The 18,622-nt window shown below is 48.4% G+C and overlaps 1 protein-coding gene across 1 annotated transcript in view; it reads right to left on the reverse strand.

The window, feature by feature from the left end:
- LOC139574656 (speckle-type POZ protein) overlaps nt 1-18,622 on the reverse strand; it is a 150,711-nt gene that overhangs the window by 77,638 nt on the left and 54,451 nt on the right. Inside the window, exons 3-6 of the mRNA XM_071399423.1 lie at nt 15,019-15,242; nt 14,500-14,621; nt 14,152-14,303; nt 7,921-8,048 (exon numbers count right to left, since the gene is read on the reverse strand). Coding sequence (XP_071255524.1) covers nt 7,921-8,048; nt 14,152-14,303; nt 14,500-14,621; nt 15,019-15,096 — 480 coding nt within the window. The 5' untranslated portion in view covers nt 15,097-15,242. The remainder of the gene's footprint in view (nt 1-7,920; nt 8,049-14,151; nt 14,304-14,499; nt 14,622-15,018; nt 15,243-18,622) is intronic.

The following is an 18,622-nucleotide window of genomic DNA, read 5'->3' on the forward strand; positions in this document are numbered from 1 at the left end:
AGAGAGGTGAGAGAGAGAGGTGAGAGAGAGAGAGGTGAGAGAGAGGGGTGAGAGAGAGGGGTGAGAGAGAGGGGTGAGAGAGAGAGGTGAGAGAGAAAGGTGAGAGAGAGAGAGGTGAGAGAGAGAGAGGTGAGAGAGAGAGAGGTGAGAGAGAGAGAGGTGAGAGAGAGAGAGGTAAGAGAGAGAGAGAGGTGAGAGAGAGGTGAGAGAGAGGGGTGAGAGAGAGAGAGAGAGAGGTGAGAGAGAGAGGTGAGAGAGAGAAAGGTGAGAGAGAGAAAGGTGAGAGAGAGAAAGGTGAGAGAGAGAAAGGTGAGAGAGAGAGAGGTGAGAGAGAGAGAGGTAAGAGAGAGAGAGAGGTGAGAGAGAGGTGAGAGAGAGAGGTGAGAGAGAGAGACGAGAGAGAGACGAGAGAGAGACGAGAGAGAGAGACGAGAGAGAGAGGTGAGAGAGAGAGAGGTGAGAGAGAGAGAGGTGAGAGAGAGAGAGGAGAGAGAGAGAGGTGAGAGAGAGAGAGGTGAGAGAGAGAGAGGTGAGAGAGAGAGGTGAGAGAGAGGGGTGAGAGAGAAAGGTGAGAGAGAGAGAGGTGAGAGAGAGAGAGGTGAGAGAGAGGTGAGAGAGAGAGGTGAGAGAGAGGTGAGAGAGAGGTGAGAGAGAGAGACGAGAGAGAGACGAGAGAGAGACGAGAGAGAGACGAGAGAGAGAGGTGAGAGAGAGAGGTGAGAGAGAGAGAGGTGAGAGAGAGAGAGAGAGGTGAGAGAGGTGAGAGAGAGAGGTGAGAGAGAGAGGTGAGAGAGAGAGGTGAGAGAGAGAGAGGTGAGAGAGAGAGAGGTGAGAGAGAGAGGTGAGAGAGAGAGAGGTGAGAGAGAGAGAGGTGAGAGAGAGAAAGGTGAGAGAGAGAGAGAGAGAGGTGAGAGAGAGAGAGGTGAGAGAGAGAAAGGTGAGAGAGAGAGAGGTGAGAGAGAGAGAGGTGAGAGAGAGAGGTGAGAGAGAGAGGTGAGAGAGAGGTGAGAGAGAGAGAGGTGAGAGAGAGAGACGAGAGAGAGACGAGAGAGAGACGAGAGAGAGAAAGGTGAGAGAGAGAAAGGTGAGAGAGAGAAAGGTGAGAGAGAGAAAGGTGAGAGAGAGAAAGGTGAGAGAGAGAAAGGTGAGAGAGAGAGAGGTGAGAGAGAGAGAGGTGAGAGAGAGAGAGGTAAGAGAGAGAGAGAGGTGAGAGAGAGGTGAGAGAGAGAGAGAGGTGAGAGAGAGAGACGAGAGAGAGACGAGAGAGAGAGAGGTGAGAGAGAGAGGTGAGAGAGAGAGAGGTGAGAGAGAGGGGTGAGAGAGAGGGGTGAGAGAGAGGGGTGAGAGAGAGAGGTGAGAGAGAAAGGTGAGAGAGAGAGAGGTGAGAGAGAGAGAGGTGGAGAGAGAGAGAGGTGAGAGAGAGAGAGGTGAGAGAGAGAGAGGTAAGAGAGAGAGAGAGGTGAGAGAGAGGTGAGAGAGAGAGGTGAGAGAGAGGGGTGAGAGAGAGAGAGAGAGAGGTGAGAGAGAGAGGTGAGAGAGAGAAAGGTGAGAGAGAGAAAGGTGAGAGAGAGAAAGGTGAGAGAGAGAAAGGTGAGAGAGAGAGAGGTGAGAGAGAGAGAGGTAAGAGAGAGAGAGAGGTGAGAGAGAGGTGAGAGAGAGAGGTGAGAGAGAGAGACGAGAGAGAGACGAGAGAGAGAGACGAGAGAGAGAGGTGAGAGAGAGAGAGGTGAGAGAGAGAGAGGTGAGAGAGAGAGAGGTGAGAGAGAGAGAGGTGAGAGAGAGAGAGGTGAGAGAGAGGGGTGAGAGAGAAAGGTGAGAGAGAGAGAGGTGAGAGAGAGAGAGGTGAGAGAGAGGTGAGAGAGAGAGGTGAGAGAGAGGTGAGAGAGAGACGAGAGAGAGAGACGAGAGAGAGACGAGAGAGAGACGAGAGAGAGACGAGAGAGAGAGACGAGAGAGAGACGAGAGAGAGACGAGAGAGAGACGAGAGAGAGACGAGAGAGAGGCGAGAGAGAGAGAGGTGAGAGAGAGAGAGGTGAGAGAGAGAGAGGTGAGAGAGAGAGAGGTGAGAGAGAGAGAGGTGAGAGAGAGAGAGGTGAGAGAGAGAGAGAGGTGAGAGAGAGAGAGAGGTGAGAGAGAGAGAGAGGTGAGAGAGAGACAGAGGTGAGAGAGAGAGAGGTGAGAGAGAGAGGTGAGAGAGAGAGAGGTGAGAGAGAGAGAGAGAGAGACAGAGAGAGACGAGAGAGAGACGAGAGAGAGACGAGAGAGAGACGAGAGAGAGACGAGAGAGAGGCGAGAGAGAGACGAGAGAGAGACGAGAGAGAGGTGAGAGAGAGAGAGAGGTGAGAGAGAGAGAGAGGTGAGAGAGAGAGAGAGGTGAGAGAGAGAGAGAGGTGAGAGAGAGAGAGAGGTGAGAGAGAGAGAGGGGAGAGAGAGAGAGGTGAGAGAGAGAGAGAGGTGAGAGAGAGAGAGGTGAGAGAGAGAGAGAGAGAGAGAGAGAGAGAGAGAGAGAGAGAGAGAGAGAGAGAGAGAGAGAGAGAGAGAGAGAGAGAGAGAGAGAGAGAGAGAGAGAGAGAGAGAGAGAGAGAGAGAGAGAGAGAGAGAGAGAGAGAGAGAGAGAGAGAGAGAGAGAGAGATAAAAATGAAAGAAAAAAAAAGAGAAGGAAAGAGAATAAGAGAACGAGAGAACGATAGGAGAGAACGAGGAGACCGGTAGTAAAGACTGCAGATGGTAGTAAAGACTGCATCCCAGGGGGAACAAGAACCAGGAATATTGAAGTACTTTACACTCTTACCTGCCCACGGGAAGACCTTGTGGTAGCACCCTCATAATTTATTCCAGGGTCACTAACTCACTACAGTAACCCACACTAGGGCTGGGTGATATGGCCAAAATACATGGCAATTAATATGGAGTTAATCCCCCCTTTGCTGCTATAACAGCCTCCACTCTTCTGGGAAGGCTTCCCACTAGATGTTGGAACATTCCTGCGGGGATTTGCTTCCGTTCAGCCACAAGAGCATTAGTGAGGTAGGGCACTGATGTTGGGTGATTAGGCCTGGCTCGCAGTCGGCGTTCCAATTCATCCCAAAGGTGTTCGTTGAGGTTGAGGTCTGGTTGTAAGAAATTCAAACTCATAGTGTATTTATAGAACGCTTGTAGATTTAAATGAAGAAGCTAAGTGGAAACATCGTTGTCATCAACATCGTTGCATGTGCTGCATTGATCATGCAGACTGAACACAAGTGTCTTGTGGTCAAGCAACAACAAATGAGCTCCTTGAGTGAGACGGGGCAGGGCTAGGTCTGTGAGGAAATGGATGTTCCACATGGCATATTACAAACCAAACATTCAAATACCGTTATAGAAGTTAAAGTAAAAACCTAAACCGGTCCGTACATCAATGCTGGTATATAGTAATATACAGTGTACCGCCCAGCCAAATCCACATGGGTTTCCTCATTAATGGAGCTGGTGTAGCTACCAGAGATTTACACAAGAGGGGCAGCCACCCAGGACTACAACCAACCAGCAGCCTAACACCACTGGGGAGGGATGTGTTGGAAGTATTCTCTATGCCAAGCCTCTCTCACATACACAGGCACATGTGCACACACACACAGATTACACGCAGTCACCTCACCCCCCACAGCTCTGTAGTAGCTGCTATGCACCTCCTACTCCTCTGTCAATAGGCCCAGTATGGAAGCACTTTAAATAGACTTGCACATCGCTCCTCTCTCTCATAACAAACAGGGGGAAACCTCAAGACATGGATTCCAGCACCATACCCACAGGGTTAATTAGGTTTCTTTAAACAGCCACCTCCATGTTTTTTAAACATTTATGGGCGCAGGCATGACAACGAGAACATTAACATCTCCAGAAAGTTAACCTCTGCTCTGTTCCCCTGATCCAACAGGGGGGGGGGGGGGGGGGGGCGACACAGAGAGAGAGACACAGCAAGAGATGGAGATAGTTGACCTCTGCTGCCCACTCTTTTACAGCCTAGTAATAACAGGGGATATCTAGCCCAACACTACAGCATCTGACCTGAGCCCTACTGACAAACTGACGGAATAAGAGTCCGCACAGACCTTTTTGGGCTTAATTTAAAGTTAGGCATAAGGTTAGCAGTGTGGTTAGGGTTAGCGAAGAGAAATAGCAGAAATAGACAGGGTTTATGACTTTGTGGCAACTAGTGATGACCCATGTGGTTTTCCTGGTCAGGTCACATGGTTAGGACAGACTCCTGGCCCTAGTCCCAGTGTATCTGTGTGCGTCCTCTAAACGGGTTAGCTGTGTGCGTCCTCTAAAACGGGTTAGCTGTGTGCGTCCTCTAAAACGGGTTAGCTGTGTGCGTCCTCTAAAACGGGTTAGCTGTGTGCGTCCTCTAAAACGGGTTAGCTGTGTGCGTCCTCTAAAACGGGTTAGCTGTGTGCGTCCTCTAAACCGGGTTAGCTGTGTGCGTCCTCTAAACCGGGTTAGCTGTGTGCGTCCTGTAAAACGGGTTAGCTGTGTGCGTCCTCTAAAACGGGTTAGCTGTGTGCGTCCTCTAAAACGGGTTAGCTGTGTGCGTCCTCTAAAACGGGTTAGCTGTGTGCGTCCTCTAAAACGGGTTAGCTGTGTGCGTCCTCTAAAACGGGTTAGCTGTGTGCGTCCTCTAAACCGGGTTAGCTGTGTGCGTCCTCTAAACCGGGTTAGCTGTGTGCGTCCTCTAAACCGGGTTAGCTGTGTGCGTCCTCTAAAACGGGTTAGCTGTGTGCGTCCTCTAAAACGGGTTAGCTGTGTGCGTCCTCTAAAACGGGTTAGCTGTGTGCGTCCTATAAAACGGGTTAGCTGTGTGCGTCCTATAAAACGGGTTAGCTGTGTGCGTCCTCTAAAACGGGTTAGCTGTGTGCGTCCTCTAAACCGGGTTAGCTGTGTGCGTCCTCTAAAACGGGTTAGCTGTGTGCGTCCTCTAAAACATGTTAGCTGTGTGCGTCCTCTAAAACATGTTAGCTGTGTGCGTCCTCTAAAACGGGTTAGCTGTGTGCGTCCTCTAAAACATGTTAGCTGTGTGCGTCCTCTAAACCGGGTTAGCTGTGTGCGTCCTCTAAAACATGTTAGCTGTGTGCGTCCTCTAAAACGGGTTAGCTGTGTGCGTCCTCTAAACCGGGTTAGCTGTGTGCGTCCTCTAAAACATGTTAGCTGTGTGCGTCCTCTAAAACGGGTTAGCTGTGTGCGTCCTCTAAAACATGTTAGCTGTGTGCGTCCTCTAAAACATGTTAGCTGTGTGCGTCCTCTAAAACGGGTTAGCTGTGTGCGTCCTCTAAAACATGTTAGCTGTGTGCGTCCTCTAAAACATGTTAGCTGTGTGCGTCCTCTAAAACATGTTAGCTGTGTGCGTCCTCTAAAACGGGTTAGCTGTGTGCGTCCTCTAAAACATGTTAGCTGTGTGCGTCCTCTAAAACATGTTAGCTGTGTGCGTCCTCTAAAACATGTTAGCTGTGTGCGTCCTCTAAAACGGGTTAGCTGTGTGCGTCCTCTAAAACATGTTAGCTGTGTGCGTCCTCTAAACCGGGTTAGCTGTGTGCGTCCTCTAAAACATGTTAGCTGTGTGCGTCCTCTAAAACATGTTAGCTGTGTGCGTCCTCTAAAACGGGTTAGCTGTGTGCGTCCTCTAAAACATGTTAGCTGTGTGCGTCCTCTAAACCGGGTTAGCTGTGTGCGTCCTCTAAAACATGTTAGCTGTGTGCGTCCTCTAAAACGGGTTAGCTGTGTGCGTCCTCTAAAACGGGTTAGCTGTGTGCGTCCTCTAAAACATGTTAGCTGTGTGCGTCCTCTAAAACGGGTTAGCTGTGTGCGTCCTCTAAAACGGGTTAGCTGTGTGCGTCCTCTAAAACATGTTAGCTGTGTGTCCTCTAAAACATGTTAGCTGTGTGCGTCCTCTAAAACATGTTAGCTGTGTGCGTCCTCTAAAACGGGTTAGCTGTGTGCGTCCTCTAAAACATGTTAGCTGTGTGCGTCCTCTAAAACATGTTAGCTGTGTGCGTCCTCTAAAACATGTTAGCTGTGTGCGTCCTCTAAAACATGTTAGCTGTGTGCGTCCTCTAAAACATGTTAGCTGTGTGCGTCCTCTAAAACGGGTTAGCTGTGTGCGTCCTCTAAAACGGGTTAGCTGTGTGCGTCCTCTAAAACATGTTAGCTGTGTGCGTCCTCTAAAACGGGTTAGCTGTGTGCGTCCTCTAAACCGGGTTAGCTGTGTGCGTCCTCTAAAACATGTTAGCTGTGTGCGTCCTCTAAACCGGGTTAGCTGTGTGCGTCCTCTAAAACGGGTTAGCTGTGTGCGTCCTCTAAAACGGGTTAGCTGTGTGCGTCCTCTAAAACATGTTAGCTGTGTGCGTCCTCTAAACCGGGTTAGCTGTGTGCGTCCTCTAAACCGGGTTAGCTGTGTGCGTCCTCTAAACCATGTTAGCTGTGTGCGTCCTCTAAAACATGTTAGCTGTGTGCGTCCTCTAAAACGGGTTAGCTGTGTGCGTCCTCTAAAACGGGTTAGCTGTGTGCGTCCTCTAAAACGGGTTAGCTGTGTGCGTCCTCTAAAACGGGTTAGCTGTGTGCGTCCTCTAAAACGGGTTAGCTGTGTGCGTCCTCTAAAACGGGTTAGCTGTGTGCGTCCTCTAAAACGGGTTAGCTGTGTGCGTCCTCTAAAACGGGTTAGCTGTGTGCGTCCTCTAAAACGGGTTAGCTGTGTGCGTCCTCTAAAACGGGTTAGCTGTGTGCGTCCTCTAAAACGGGTTAGCTGTGTGCGTCCTATAAACGCGCTAGCTGTGTGCGTCCTATAAACGCGCTAGCTGTGTGCGTCCTATAAACGGGTTAGCTGTGTGCGTCCTATAAACGCGCTAGCTGTGTGCGTCCTATAAACGGGTTAGCTGTGTGCGTCCTATAAACGGGTTAGCTGTGTGCGTCCTATAAACACGCTGGCTGTGTGCGTTCTATAAACGGGTTAGCTGTGTGCGTCCTATAAACAGGTTAGCTGTGTGCGTCCTCTAAACGGGTTAGCTGTGTGCGTTCTATAAACGGGTTAGCTGTGTGCGTTCTATAAACGGGTTAGCTGTGTGCGTTCTATAAACGGGTTAGCTGTGTGCCACTTCAAAGCGGCATAAGGCCGTGTGTTATGGTTTTGGATGGCCAGATTGCTAGCAACAACGACAAGAAACTACGATGTGGTGAATCGTAAGTGTCTCGTTTCAGCTCATTTGATCTTGTTCTTGATACCATGCCTTGTTTTGAAGTGTTTTGACTGATTTCACATCTATGCTAACATGGCAAAACATGTGCTATCTAGTCAACCAACAACCGCAACAATGTATTTGTTCTCATTGTGCAACTATTTAGGTTTTCAATAAACATTGGGGACAAAATATCATTAACATGTTATTAACAATATAAGCCAACCCCGTCTGTTTTGCCCCATAGTTGCGCACAAGTCGATGTAACCAACCCATCTATAGAGATACATCTAACTGCCAACATTATAGGGCATTGGGCCCCACGAACCAGAACAGCTCAAACGTGCCTTAGCATAGATTCTACAAGTGTCTGGAACTCGATTGGAGGGACGCAACACCATTCTTCCATGAGAAATGCCATGCGTTCAATTGTGTTGAGATCTGGTGACTGACACACACCCTTTAACCCCCTATGCTCCTTTGAGACCCTCTTTCAAAGTCACTGACATATATTATACTAGCCAGGGTAGACAAAATAATGGACAACTGGGCTTTTTTATACATGACCCTAAGCATGATGGGATGTTAATTGCTTAATTAACTCAGAAACCACATCTGTGTGGAAGCACCTGCTTTGAATCCCTCATTTACTTTAATTCCTTTATTTTGGCTGTTACCTGTATCTCTATGTTGTGTGAACTTGTGTCCTACCTCACAGAAGAGAGTGAGCTTGTCCTCAGGCAGCAGCCCATTGGCCTCATCCAGCAGGAAGTCTCTCCTGATGAATTTCTTAAAGCCCCAGTCCTTCCCCTGGACAAACCGGTATGCCCTCTGGCTCTCTGTAAAAGGGAACAACACAGACAGTTAGTGCACGTGTGTCTGTCATGACCATGAGAAAGGAGGAAGTGAGAGTGAGCACAGCCAGACAGGAGGTTGAATGAAGGAAGTGTCACCTGCAGGGGACTTTTAACACCTCATAAGAAAACGATGCCACACTCCAGAGACATTTTTCATACACTCCCTCATCTCTGGCACACACACACACACACACACACGATAAGCAGGTGGGATAAGCAGGGATCAAAGCATCCCATTATAAAGTGCTTATGGACTGCCAAGTATGTCTGCCTGAGAAGAGGCAGAGAGGGTTCTGTGCACTACAAACACACAAGAGAAATGCCTTCATGCGGTCCTTCACCAGGAATACGTATATACACTGGCAGCATCCAGAATGGCACCCTTTTCCCTATATAGTGTACTACAAAAGTAGTGCACTATAAAGGGAATAGGGTGTTATTTGGGACACAACCACTGAGGACATACTCAACGTACATAACACAATAACTAGAGTCAGAGACGCTGCTGTACCCTAGTGGTTCTGATGGCCCAGTTGGTAAGACTGATGCTAACAACGCCAAGGTCATGGGTTCAAGTCCCTCAAGGATCACATACTACAAATATAAATGCACTCACTTTACTGTAAATGGCTTTGGATCAAAGAGTCTGCCAAGTCAGATCACAATGAATTCCCTGCCCAGACATTTTACTCCTCCAAGACCCTCAAAAAAAATCTCCAATGAAATTTCACATAAAAGATCCCAGGTCATGTATAGAATGACAAGATCCCATCTAAGAAGCTCCTGTATGGTTGGCCGCTCCTGTAGGGCAGGCCCCTCCTGCCATATAGGATGAGGATCCCTGGGGTCCAAAGAACCACACACACCAGGCCGACGGCCCATCTGCCGTTCGTCTGCCGCTCTTTCGGCGTGGTGTGTTTTAGGAACCACCCTCTGATGGACGTCTGGCTGCAGGCGTTTTCACCCGATTCTACATGAAGAATCAGTTAGCAAATTACAGCCAGAACTCTGTGCAGGGGTGCTGAGTACCATCGGCCAGCAAACGCTACTGGTGTCCAAGCCTTAAGAGTTAAGAGATCCCCTGCCATATCCAAGTGGGAGACATTCAGATGGGGTAACAGCTCTGCTGAAAGCAGCAGCAGCGGTATGATTCAGTGGTGGGTACAGTAGTCAACCAGGCAGGCAGGGGCTACATTCCAAATTGCACCCTATTCCCTTTATAGTGCACTACATTGACCAGAGCCCTATGGGCTATATGGAATATGTTGTCATTTGGGATGTGTGCAGGCAGTGGTGGAGTTGAGCGCATATCCAGTTCTCTACCCCAGTGCTCAATCAGGGGGTCCTCTCCCTCTAATCCCTCCTCTGGAGACGGGCTACAAACAGGCCCTGACAGCCACCCTCTCAGACTGACAGAAATACAAACACTCCAAAGGCTCTTTTCTCTCCTCTTTTTTCCTACTTTATTCATCGTCACTCTCCTCTTTTCCTCTCTGCATAATAGGAACTGATGTCAGAAGACTTTCATTTAAAGGCTTTGCGTCAGTCTCTCACTCTCATCTTAAACCTGTGTTGTTGAAAGCCACGTCAAACTTTTATGGACTTGACATGCCAAGTAGTGTATAGTTGGATACACAAACACACAGAGCAAAAGCACTGCATCTTTGTCTTATCCTCGTCTGCATGTTTGTCTCAAATCTTTCAGTCTGCCTTCTCTCTATTTCCTTTCCGATATGTGAGAGAGTCTCAGGCATGGTCCCCTGGCCAGCAGCTCCTCTCCCTGTGTGGTGGTGGGATTGTTCTGCGTTTTATCAGGGTATATGGATGAAGACCAGCAGCCTGTAACAACTTCCTACTGGGCTGGGTGGGTCTCAGCCTAAGTGATGTGTGAGGACAGTGGGAGGAAGGGACGGAACAGGAGCACAGAGAACGGAGGAGAACGGGTGAGAGGAGTCCAACGGCAAGAAGAGGGAAAGAGGTGAGATTTCTCCTCTACTGCTCAGTCCCTGCTCACTCTCCACACTAAGGTGTATGTCTGTGTGCACGTGTGCGTGCGTGTGTGTGAGTGTATGCGTGTGTGTATTAAGCTGAGCTCAGCTGACCGTGCTGCCTCCACTGGGTCTCCTGAGCAGGACCAGAACCTCACACTGGCATGGGATCAACCTCAGGTCAGACCGCATGTGGTCACGGTCGGGTCACAGCAGGCTGGGCCGCCGAGTCAGGAGGGGATGAACACACCAGGAATAACAAATAGGAGGAGGAGGAGGAGTGAGAAGACCAGCGATGGAAGCCTGTCACTCAAACAGTGCAGGCAGAGAGGTGGCATGTGAGGTGAGATATGTAGATAGATGGAGTGAGACAGAGATAAGGGAAAAAAAATAAGGCGAGAGAGACAGGGAGTTTCAGAGGAGAAGGGAAAGATAGAGTCAGAGCGAGCGAGAGGAGAGCCAGGGTGTTTTACAGAGCATAGCATACATATTCAGGCTGTGGCTCAGGGGCCTGGTTGACACACACAGTGAGAAGGTCACCCAGAAGACTGGCTGGCAAACATCACACACTCCGGGCAAACAGAGGAGCACTACTCAATAGTGTAGGTCACACTAAGAGTGTGTGTGTGCGGGCATGACAGAGAAAGTGTAATGTACAGTATGTACATCAGTTCAAAACACAACTCTAATCCCTCCATCCCTCCATGATCATCTCTTCTCTGGAATGAGGTTTAGAGAATCCCAAAGGAGCCTGGAGCTCTTCCTCATTACATAAACACAATCAAACATTCACACACCTAGACCTTCATACAGACACACACTCCAACCCCATCCTCCCAACCACTACTGCCTCAACCCCATCCCACCACTTCAATTGCTGCCCTTCAGTCTAAATCCCATTCATTAAATACAGTACACAACACATACAGTCCCATGTCTAACAGTATGATAGACAACGCTTCAGTATGTGTAATGGAGTACCTGCATTTGCATCAACCCCCACAGACCTACATAGGCTGACATATAACCTGGAAGGCAGGTACACAAGCTTGCTCACACACACACGCCATTTCCGAAGAAAATCTAATCTCTATTGAATAATGAGCTCTATAAGCTAGTGTCAGCACAAACATGTGTAACGACGTTCCTTCTAGCCGTGTCGATATGTGATTATGTAAAGACTGTCCAATGACTCTTCCCACAACACAACCACACTGAATGCCTGACCGCCCCCATCAGTTACCGCGGGCAACCAGCTCTGACAACCACAGACAAGCATTCAGAGAGGGGTTTCAATCAGCCAGGAGACCATGTGGAACTAAAGACTCGAACCACAACACCACAAACACTGTACTGGCAAATCAGATCGTTCTTTAAAAATATACAGTGTATGAAGACCTGTGTACACACAGCAAATTAACCTGAGACCAAACAGACTGGAGACATAACCTCTCCTTAGCACTACAAAGCCCAGTCTGAGGGGGAAAGAAAAAAACTCTCTCTCTCTCTCTCTCTCTCTCTCTCTCTCTCTCTCTCTCTCTCTCTCTCTCTCTCTCTCTCTCTCTCTCTCTCTCTCTCTCTCTCTCTCTCTCTCTCTCTCTCTCTCTCTCTCTCTCTCTCTCTCTCTCTCTCTCTCTCTCTCTCTCTCTCTCTCTCTCTCTCTCTCTCTCTCTCTCTCTCTCTCTCTCTCTCTCTCTCTCTCTCTCTCTCTCTCTCTCTCTCTCTCTCTCTCTCTCTCTCTCTCTCTCTCTCTCTCTCTCTCTCTCTCTCTCTCTCTCTCTCTCTCTCTCTCTCTCTCTCTCTCTCTCTCTCTCTGCTTTATCTCTCTCTGCTTTATCTCTCTCTGCTTTATCTCTCTCTGCTTTATCTGGCACAGGAGAGGGAGGGGGGGGGGGGGCAAGAGACACGTTACAAACCGTTCATCCACAATCCCACAGGAGAGCCAGCTAAGCCAGGGAGAGTAATTATGTGGCGGAGAAGAGAGGATGTTCGGGGGAGAGAGGTGGGGGGGGCTGCCAGTGGAGCCCACATCTATCTCCATTAGCAGGCAGTAACACCATCGGAGACCAACATACATTACTGATTGAGGCTCTCTATTCAGGTGGGGGTGGCTGAACAGCATGAGGTTAAAGGGTAGATCCACTTGAAACAGTTCATGTTTAAGGCAGCAAATGATATATGCAGCATCTTTACATTACTCACAATAATCGTCAACCATATTTCTAACCACCTATATATCTGTTTATTTAGCTATGTATCACACCAATCTGTACTTGGTCTTACTATCCATTTCAGTGGAGTGTGTGGCCCTGTGAGACTGTGTGGAGAGCCCCAGCAGTGACATGCCACATAAACAGTCCTCACACTCTGAGCCACAGCCTTCTTAATTAAGGCACTTTGTTTTTATTTGGCCTGGGTTCTCTTCAGGAGGCATGGATTTAATTGGATTCTAAATGATCCAGAACAGATAGAGCTATCTTTACTGCTATATTCTCAGACGGAGTGCTCGCTGAAGTCCCTTGTCACGAATACGGTGGCTGCGGGTAATTTTCTCCAGTGGTAATTTTCTCCAGTGACAAGGCGAGCAGAGAGCTGAGGGGAAGATGGGGTGCATCTGGGGGGGGGGGGTCTACCACCAAAGAACACAATTTACAGCAAACCCCCCAGAGACACGAAGAGGAGAACAGAAGATAAGACATTTTCTCCACTTCTCTCAACATTCTCCATCTTTAATCTCTTTCAGTAGTCATGTGGAGAGGCAGATTCAGGTGAGCTGAAGGAATGAAACAGCTCTAGGTGGTGTTTACCACCCACTCTGCAGGCTACTGCTGTCCCCCTTAGTGGTGCAGCAAAATGGGCACAGCCAACTATGCATTAACTGTACCTTAAGAGCCTCTCAAGTGAGCTTGATGCACAATTACAGTACGCGGCCCAGGGCCTGTTTCATAACAGTAGTGTTTGTGAAGGTGTTGTTGTTGAGGGAGTGAAAAAGCACTGCCACAATGAAGATAGAGTGTAGAACGGAGAGAGTGAAAGTGTGTGAGGGAGGGAGGGGTTGAGTTCACGCGGTAGACGTTTCTCAGCAGGAAAACCATTTCCCTTTCTACACGACCTGCACTGCGGGGGGTTGTAAACAGTCTTGCTGCATACACCTCTGATACAAACATTCCTCCTCTGCCCCTCCCCTCACCTTCTCCCATACTTCCTGTGCTCGACGGGGTGCCGGAGAGACAACCAACCAGGTAGAGAGCCTGATAACCAGGAAGCGGTCACATCTGGCCCACTCTAAATCAATTCCACACAAGTTTGCTTTTCCTCCCCATAACATAACCTAATTAAAAAGAGTAGGCATTGGAAGAAACACCTATCCTTTCCAATTCATCAGCCAGAAAAGAGGCAGAAGACAAAAATTGCTCCATGCTACTTTGAATTAAATATGGGGTGGAACGAATCCCACCTGCAGTGATTATACACACCCATATGGCTATCAACACCTCGGCCCGCACACTGAATTAGACACTTTGGCTCCCTCACCCCCTCCTATGCACACACTCACTTAGTAAACCTCAGAGACACAGGTAATACATCTCTGAAACTTCCTAACCTTGTTCCTATTAGTCAACATGTCTTACATGTTCTACTGCCAAGCTACAGGTTTGAGCTGAGCGGTTCAAGAGTGGATTGTTATAAGTAGTTCTGTTATCACATTACCTCTCACACACCTACATAATATCAAGCCAGGTACACTATGGGATTACAATGGCAGCGCACCACTGACCCTATAGAGATGGTGGGTTGATGGGGATAGATATTTCACAAGCAAATAAATTATTCACATTCAAGAAAACATTAAATTACATCTACTAAGATTGACCATATGACTGGACAGATACTGACACCTGAATTGACTGTTACCTTTCAGGTATTTTAAATGTCCGTAATGTCTACTTGTTAATGTTATTTAAATGCATTTACATTTTAAAGTATTTTTGTCTGTAATGCCATTTTCGTCATGTGTCGGACCCCAGGAAGACTAGCTGTCGTCATGGCATTAGCTAAATGGGTATCCAAATCAACTCAAATCAAGTGTGACTTACCCATAGCCTTAGTCTCCTCTCCCTTGGCATTGAGGATGGAGAACTTGAACTTGGCACGCACCTCGCTCTTGGGACAGCTGACCAGGAGCAGGTAGAGGGACAGGTAGTCTTTACTCTCCTCGTCCAGGCCTTTAGGGTTTACACGCAAACACCTGGACACACAGAGGGAGGGATCAGCATCAGTGATCATCAGACTCAGTCATACAGAGACAAGGTCAGTTAACTATGCTCAGTAACTGTCCAACAGACGTAGGAGTCTAAATCAGATCAATCATGGACAAGTTATTGGTCCTGTAGTCCCTTAAGGCTTATCCATAGCACCCACTTCTTGGCCCCGCCTCCACTCACCATTTAAGCTTGTCATTGGCTCCCGAAGAGAAGGTGGAGCTCTTGATGACCTCGCCCATCTCCTCGCGACAGAAGCTGAAGTTGTTGATGGTCCACATGTAAGAGAACTTCACCACTTTGATCTAACAGAAGTAGGGACACACATACACACGGCAGGAATCAGACATGATGACTTTAATTTATTTATCTATTCCATACAGGTAGCTAAGTGGCTGGTTGGTCAGCCTGGACTTCAAAACCACACATCAAACCTGCCTTTTATCTCAATAAACACTGACAACAAACAGGGGGAGAAGAAAGCATATTAAAAAGCTGCAACAAAAAATGATTTTGCAAGGACAGAGAGATGAACACATCAATAGAAAGAAAAAATAAATGCATCCCTCTTCTTTAAACAGGCTGTTATCAAAAACACCAGCACTGGCAGTCCTGACTGACTGACAGACAGACAGGTGTAAGTAGTCTACATAGAAAAACAGATACATGTACACACACACACACACCAATCCCCACGCTTACCTGAGTGTAACACCAGCTCTCAGCCACAGGGCCGCTGGACATGTCCGCGGGGGGAGGGGGACTCGGGACTCTTGACATCGCCAGCGTTGAGGCAGGGGGGGCCTGAGTGGAGCCTGAGCACCAGCCAGGAGGGGGGCAGTGTGGAGGGGTGGCTGAGCCCAACAGCACCAGGGTCCAGCCAAGGATAACGTCTGGGGAATGTCCAGGGAACCCACAGCAACACCCTACAACCAACGACAGTCACATCATCATAGGTGTTATAGTCAGTGCGTGTGTGCTAAAAGGCTAATTGTAATTGAGCGGTATTGCTCAGTAAGTAGGACAAAACAGCTCTGAATTCATTTGTTTTCAAAGGGCCTCTGCATTCAAAGCAGAGAGGCTGTGAACGCTGCTCGCTCGGCTTCAGTGAGAAAAGCCCTTGTTTATCTGCCGTGGTTCTGCCTTTCTTTTGCTTTGAGCGTAGCGCCAGCCGATCTGTGACTGAGAGTGAAGAGCAAGGCTTAAGACTATCATCCCACACCTGCCTGCCAATCTCCACTCACTCAAGTAGCCTACACAAGGTCACATACAACTTTCAAAGAGCACATTGACTTGGAAATGTCATAGCCTATTCCAAAATGTGCAAACTTCTATCAATCTGTGTGCGCAAGTTATTTACTCTGTTTTTCAAGATACATGTGTGAATACAGCCACAATAGAAAACCAGCATTGACTTCAGTTGAACCATAGATCTACAATCTATGAGAGAGAACTGTGACTTTAACCAATGACTTCCCTTCAATATCACCTTTACAGAACCACAGATGACCCCTGGGAATAGAACAAGAATGTGTTCTTAATTGACTTGCCTGGTTAAATAAAATCAACAAATTATCATATTTTGTTCTCCTTTCCTTCCTTCCTCCCCCCGGCTCCTTTCCTCCCTCTCCCCCCGGCTCCTTTCCTCCCTCTCCCCCCTGCTCCTTTCCTCCCTCTCCCCCCTGCTCCTTTCCTCCCTCTCCCCCCTGCTCCTTTCCTCCCTCTCCCCCCTGCTCCTTTCCTCCCTCTCCCCCCTGCTCCTTTCCTCCCTCTCCCCCCTGCTCCTTTCCTCCCTCTCCCCCTTGCTCCCTCTCACCCTTGCTCCTTTCCTCCCTCTCCCCCCTGCTCCTTTCCTCCCTCTCCCCCCTGCTCCTTCTCACCCTTGCTCCTTTCCTCCCTCTCCCCCCTGCTCCTTTCTCTATTTTCTCACTCATCCTGCACATGTCAAATTGCAGCTATCACAGGGTCTCAGGGCAAAGTCTCCTCTCCTCTCTCGTTCTCTCTCTTTTCAGTCAACCTGCAAGTCCCCCTGTCTCGCAGCCAGACAATCCCTTCGCTTTGCTTCTTAATTAGTGGCTGATTGAAAGGGAAGTTCAGGACCTAGATAACTTCCCAGAATCTGTGTGTGAGAGAGTGAGAAGGAAAGGACAATGGGGGGGGGGGGGTACACCTCCTCTACCTGGCAGAGTGGAGAAGGGTGAGACGACACACAGTCCTCCAAGGACGCAGGCAGGACTTAATAAATGTTTAGAGAACTTTGTTGGATCTGATCGTTCTGTTTCTTATTTTGTTCAATTTGCATCTGATGAAAAACACTGGTGGCATTTTCACTCAGTAAAACAATACAATATTAATCAAAAGATGGCGAACAAGGCAGCACTGATTTGCAATTTTAATTAGCTGAGACTTCCTGACAATGAATTATAGTCTGTGTGAACTCGTGTGTGTTCATGGGTGTAACAGATTTGCAGCTTAAGTGCGCAAACTGCTGTGTGGCGGAGTGTGTGCGTTGCATGGGTGCAATAAATGTGTGCCCCTGTATGTTTCCTTAAGCTGTGTGTTTTCTCATGTCTCTGTATAGGCTACTGTCTCCCAACGTGTGTGCTGCCAACAGCGATCACGAGGGAACCACTAAGAAAACATGACAATACTGGCATCATCACTAACAACTTCACAGCTTTTCTAAATACACCCAGATGACACTTAACCAGAATAAAGCTGGGGATTGATTTGTCTTTTCATGACAATCATCAGGAGCAGAGAAGCAGAAAAATGACAGTAATAACTCAGAGATAGTGGGGGGGGGTGGGGTGTGTGGTAATCCTTGTACTCCCTCACTTCAAAATCTTGAGCCGGTTCATTCATCATGGTGATTCAGCTGGTGACAGTCAGCACCAATGGACAGAAGGACAAACAGGTGAGAATACACACGGCAGGGGAAATAAATGCCATCACTGCAGTACGTCAGAGAGTGTTAAGAGGGTTGTGTGGATTGTGTGCTCCCCTGAAAACAATCACTAGACAAAGTATGAGGTAAGGATGGCAGCGGTGTGTAACAGACAGTGTGTTGTGAGTGATTCTCGGGTTGTGTACATGCGTGATTGCCTACCGCCCACATCTCATTTCCCTATCCCATCCTAGTCTGCTGCTGTGGGGACCGACAGGGTGAGGAGGGAGAAAGGAGACCTGGAGCACATTTATATGAATTACATAGACAGGCCTCTCTCACTGTGCCAGTCCAGATCTCCCTCCCACCACAGCCTTCACCACCCTCTCACCACAGCCTTCACCACCCTCTCACCACCCTCTCACCACAGCCTTCACCACCCTCCCACCACAGCCTTCACCACCCTCTCACCACAGCCTTCACCACCCTCCCACCACAGCCTTCACCACCCTCCCACCACAGCCTTCACCACCCTCCCACCACAGCCTTCACCACCCTCCCACCACAGCCTTCACCTCACCACTAAGAGGTGCGTGCATTACTCAAACATTGACATATGGACAAACAGTTCCCAGGAAACCAACAGTCTGAATGATGTCCTCTCCATCCCTCCCATTAGAAACAGAAGATATGGGTGCAGAGGAGGATGTACATTTTTTAAATATATTTATTTATTTATTATTATTCAACCAGGCAGGCTCGTTGAGAACAAGTTCTCATTTACAACTGCGACCTGGCCAAGATAAAGAAAAGCAATGCGACACAAACACAGTTACACATGGAATAAACAAACAAACAGTCAATAATACAATAGAAAAATCTATATACAGTGTGTGCAAATGAGGTAGGATAAGGGAGGTAAGGCAATAAATAGGCCATGGTATAGAAATAATTACAAAATAGCAATTAAACACTGGAGTGATAGATATACAGAAGATGAATGTGCAAGTAGAGATACTGGGGTGCAAAGGAGCAAAATAAATAACAGTATGGGGATCAGGTAGTTGGATGGGCTATTGACAGGTGCAGTGATTTGTGAGCTGCTCTGACAGCTGGTGCTTAAAGCTAGTGAGGGAGATATGAGTCTCCAGCCTCAGTGATTTTTGCAGTTCATTCCAGTCATTGGCAGCAGAGAACTGGAAGGGAAGGCAACCAAAGGAGGAATTGGCTTTGGGGGTGACCAGTGAAATATACCTGCTGGAGCGCGTGCTATGGGTGGGTGCTGCTATGGTGACCAGTGAGCTGAGATAAGGCGGGGCTTTACCTAGCAAAGACTTATAGATGACCTGGAGCCAGTGGGTTTGGCGATGAATATGAAGCGAGGGCCAGCCAACGAGAGCATACAGGTCGCAGTGGTGG

This window comes from Salvelinus alpinus, chromosome 1 (assembly GCF_045679555.1).
Source record: "Salvelinus alpinus chromosome 1, SLU_Salpinus.1, whole genome shotgun sequence".
NCBI classification, from domain to species: Eukaryota; Metazoa; Chordata; class Actinopteri; order Salmoniformes; family Salmonidae; genus Salvelinus; species Salvelinus alpinus.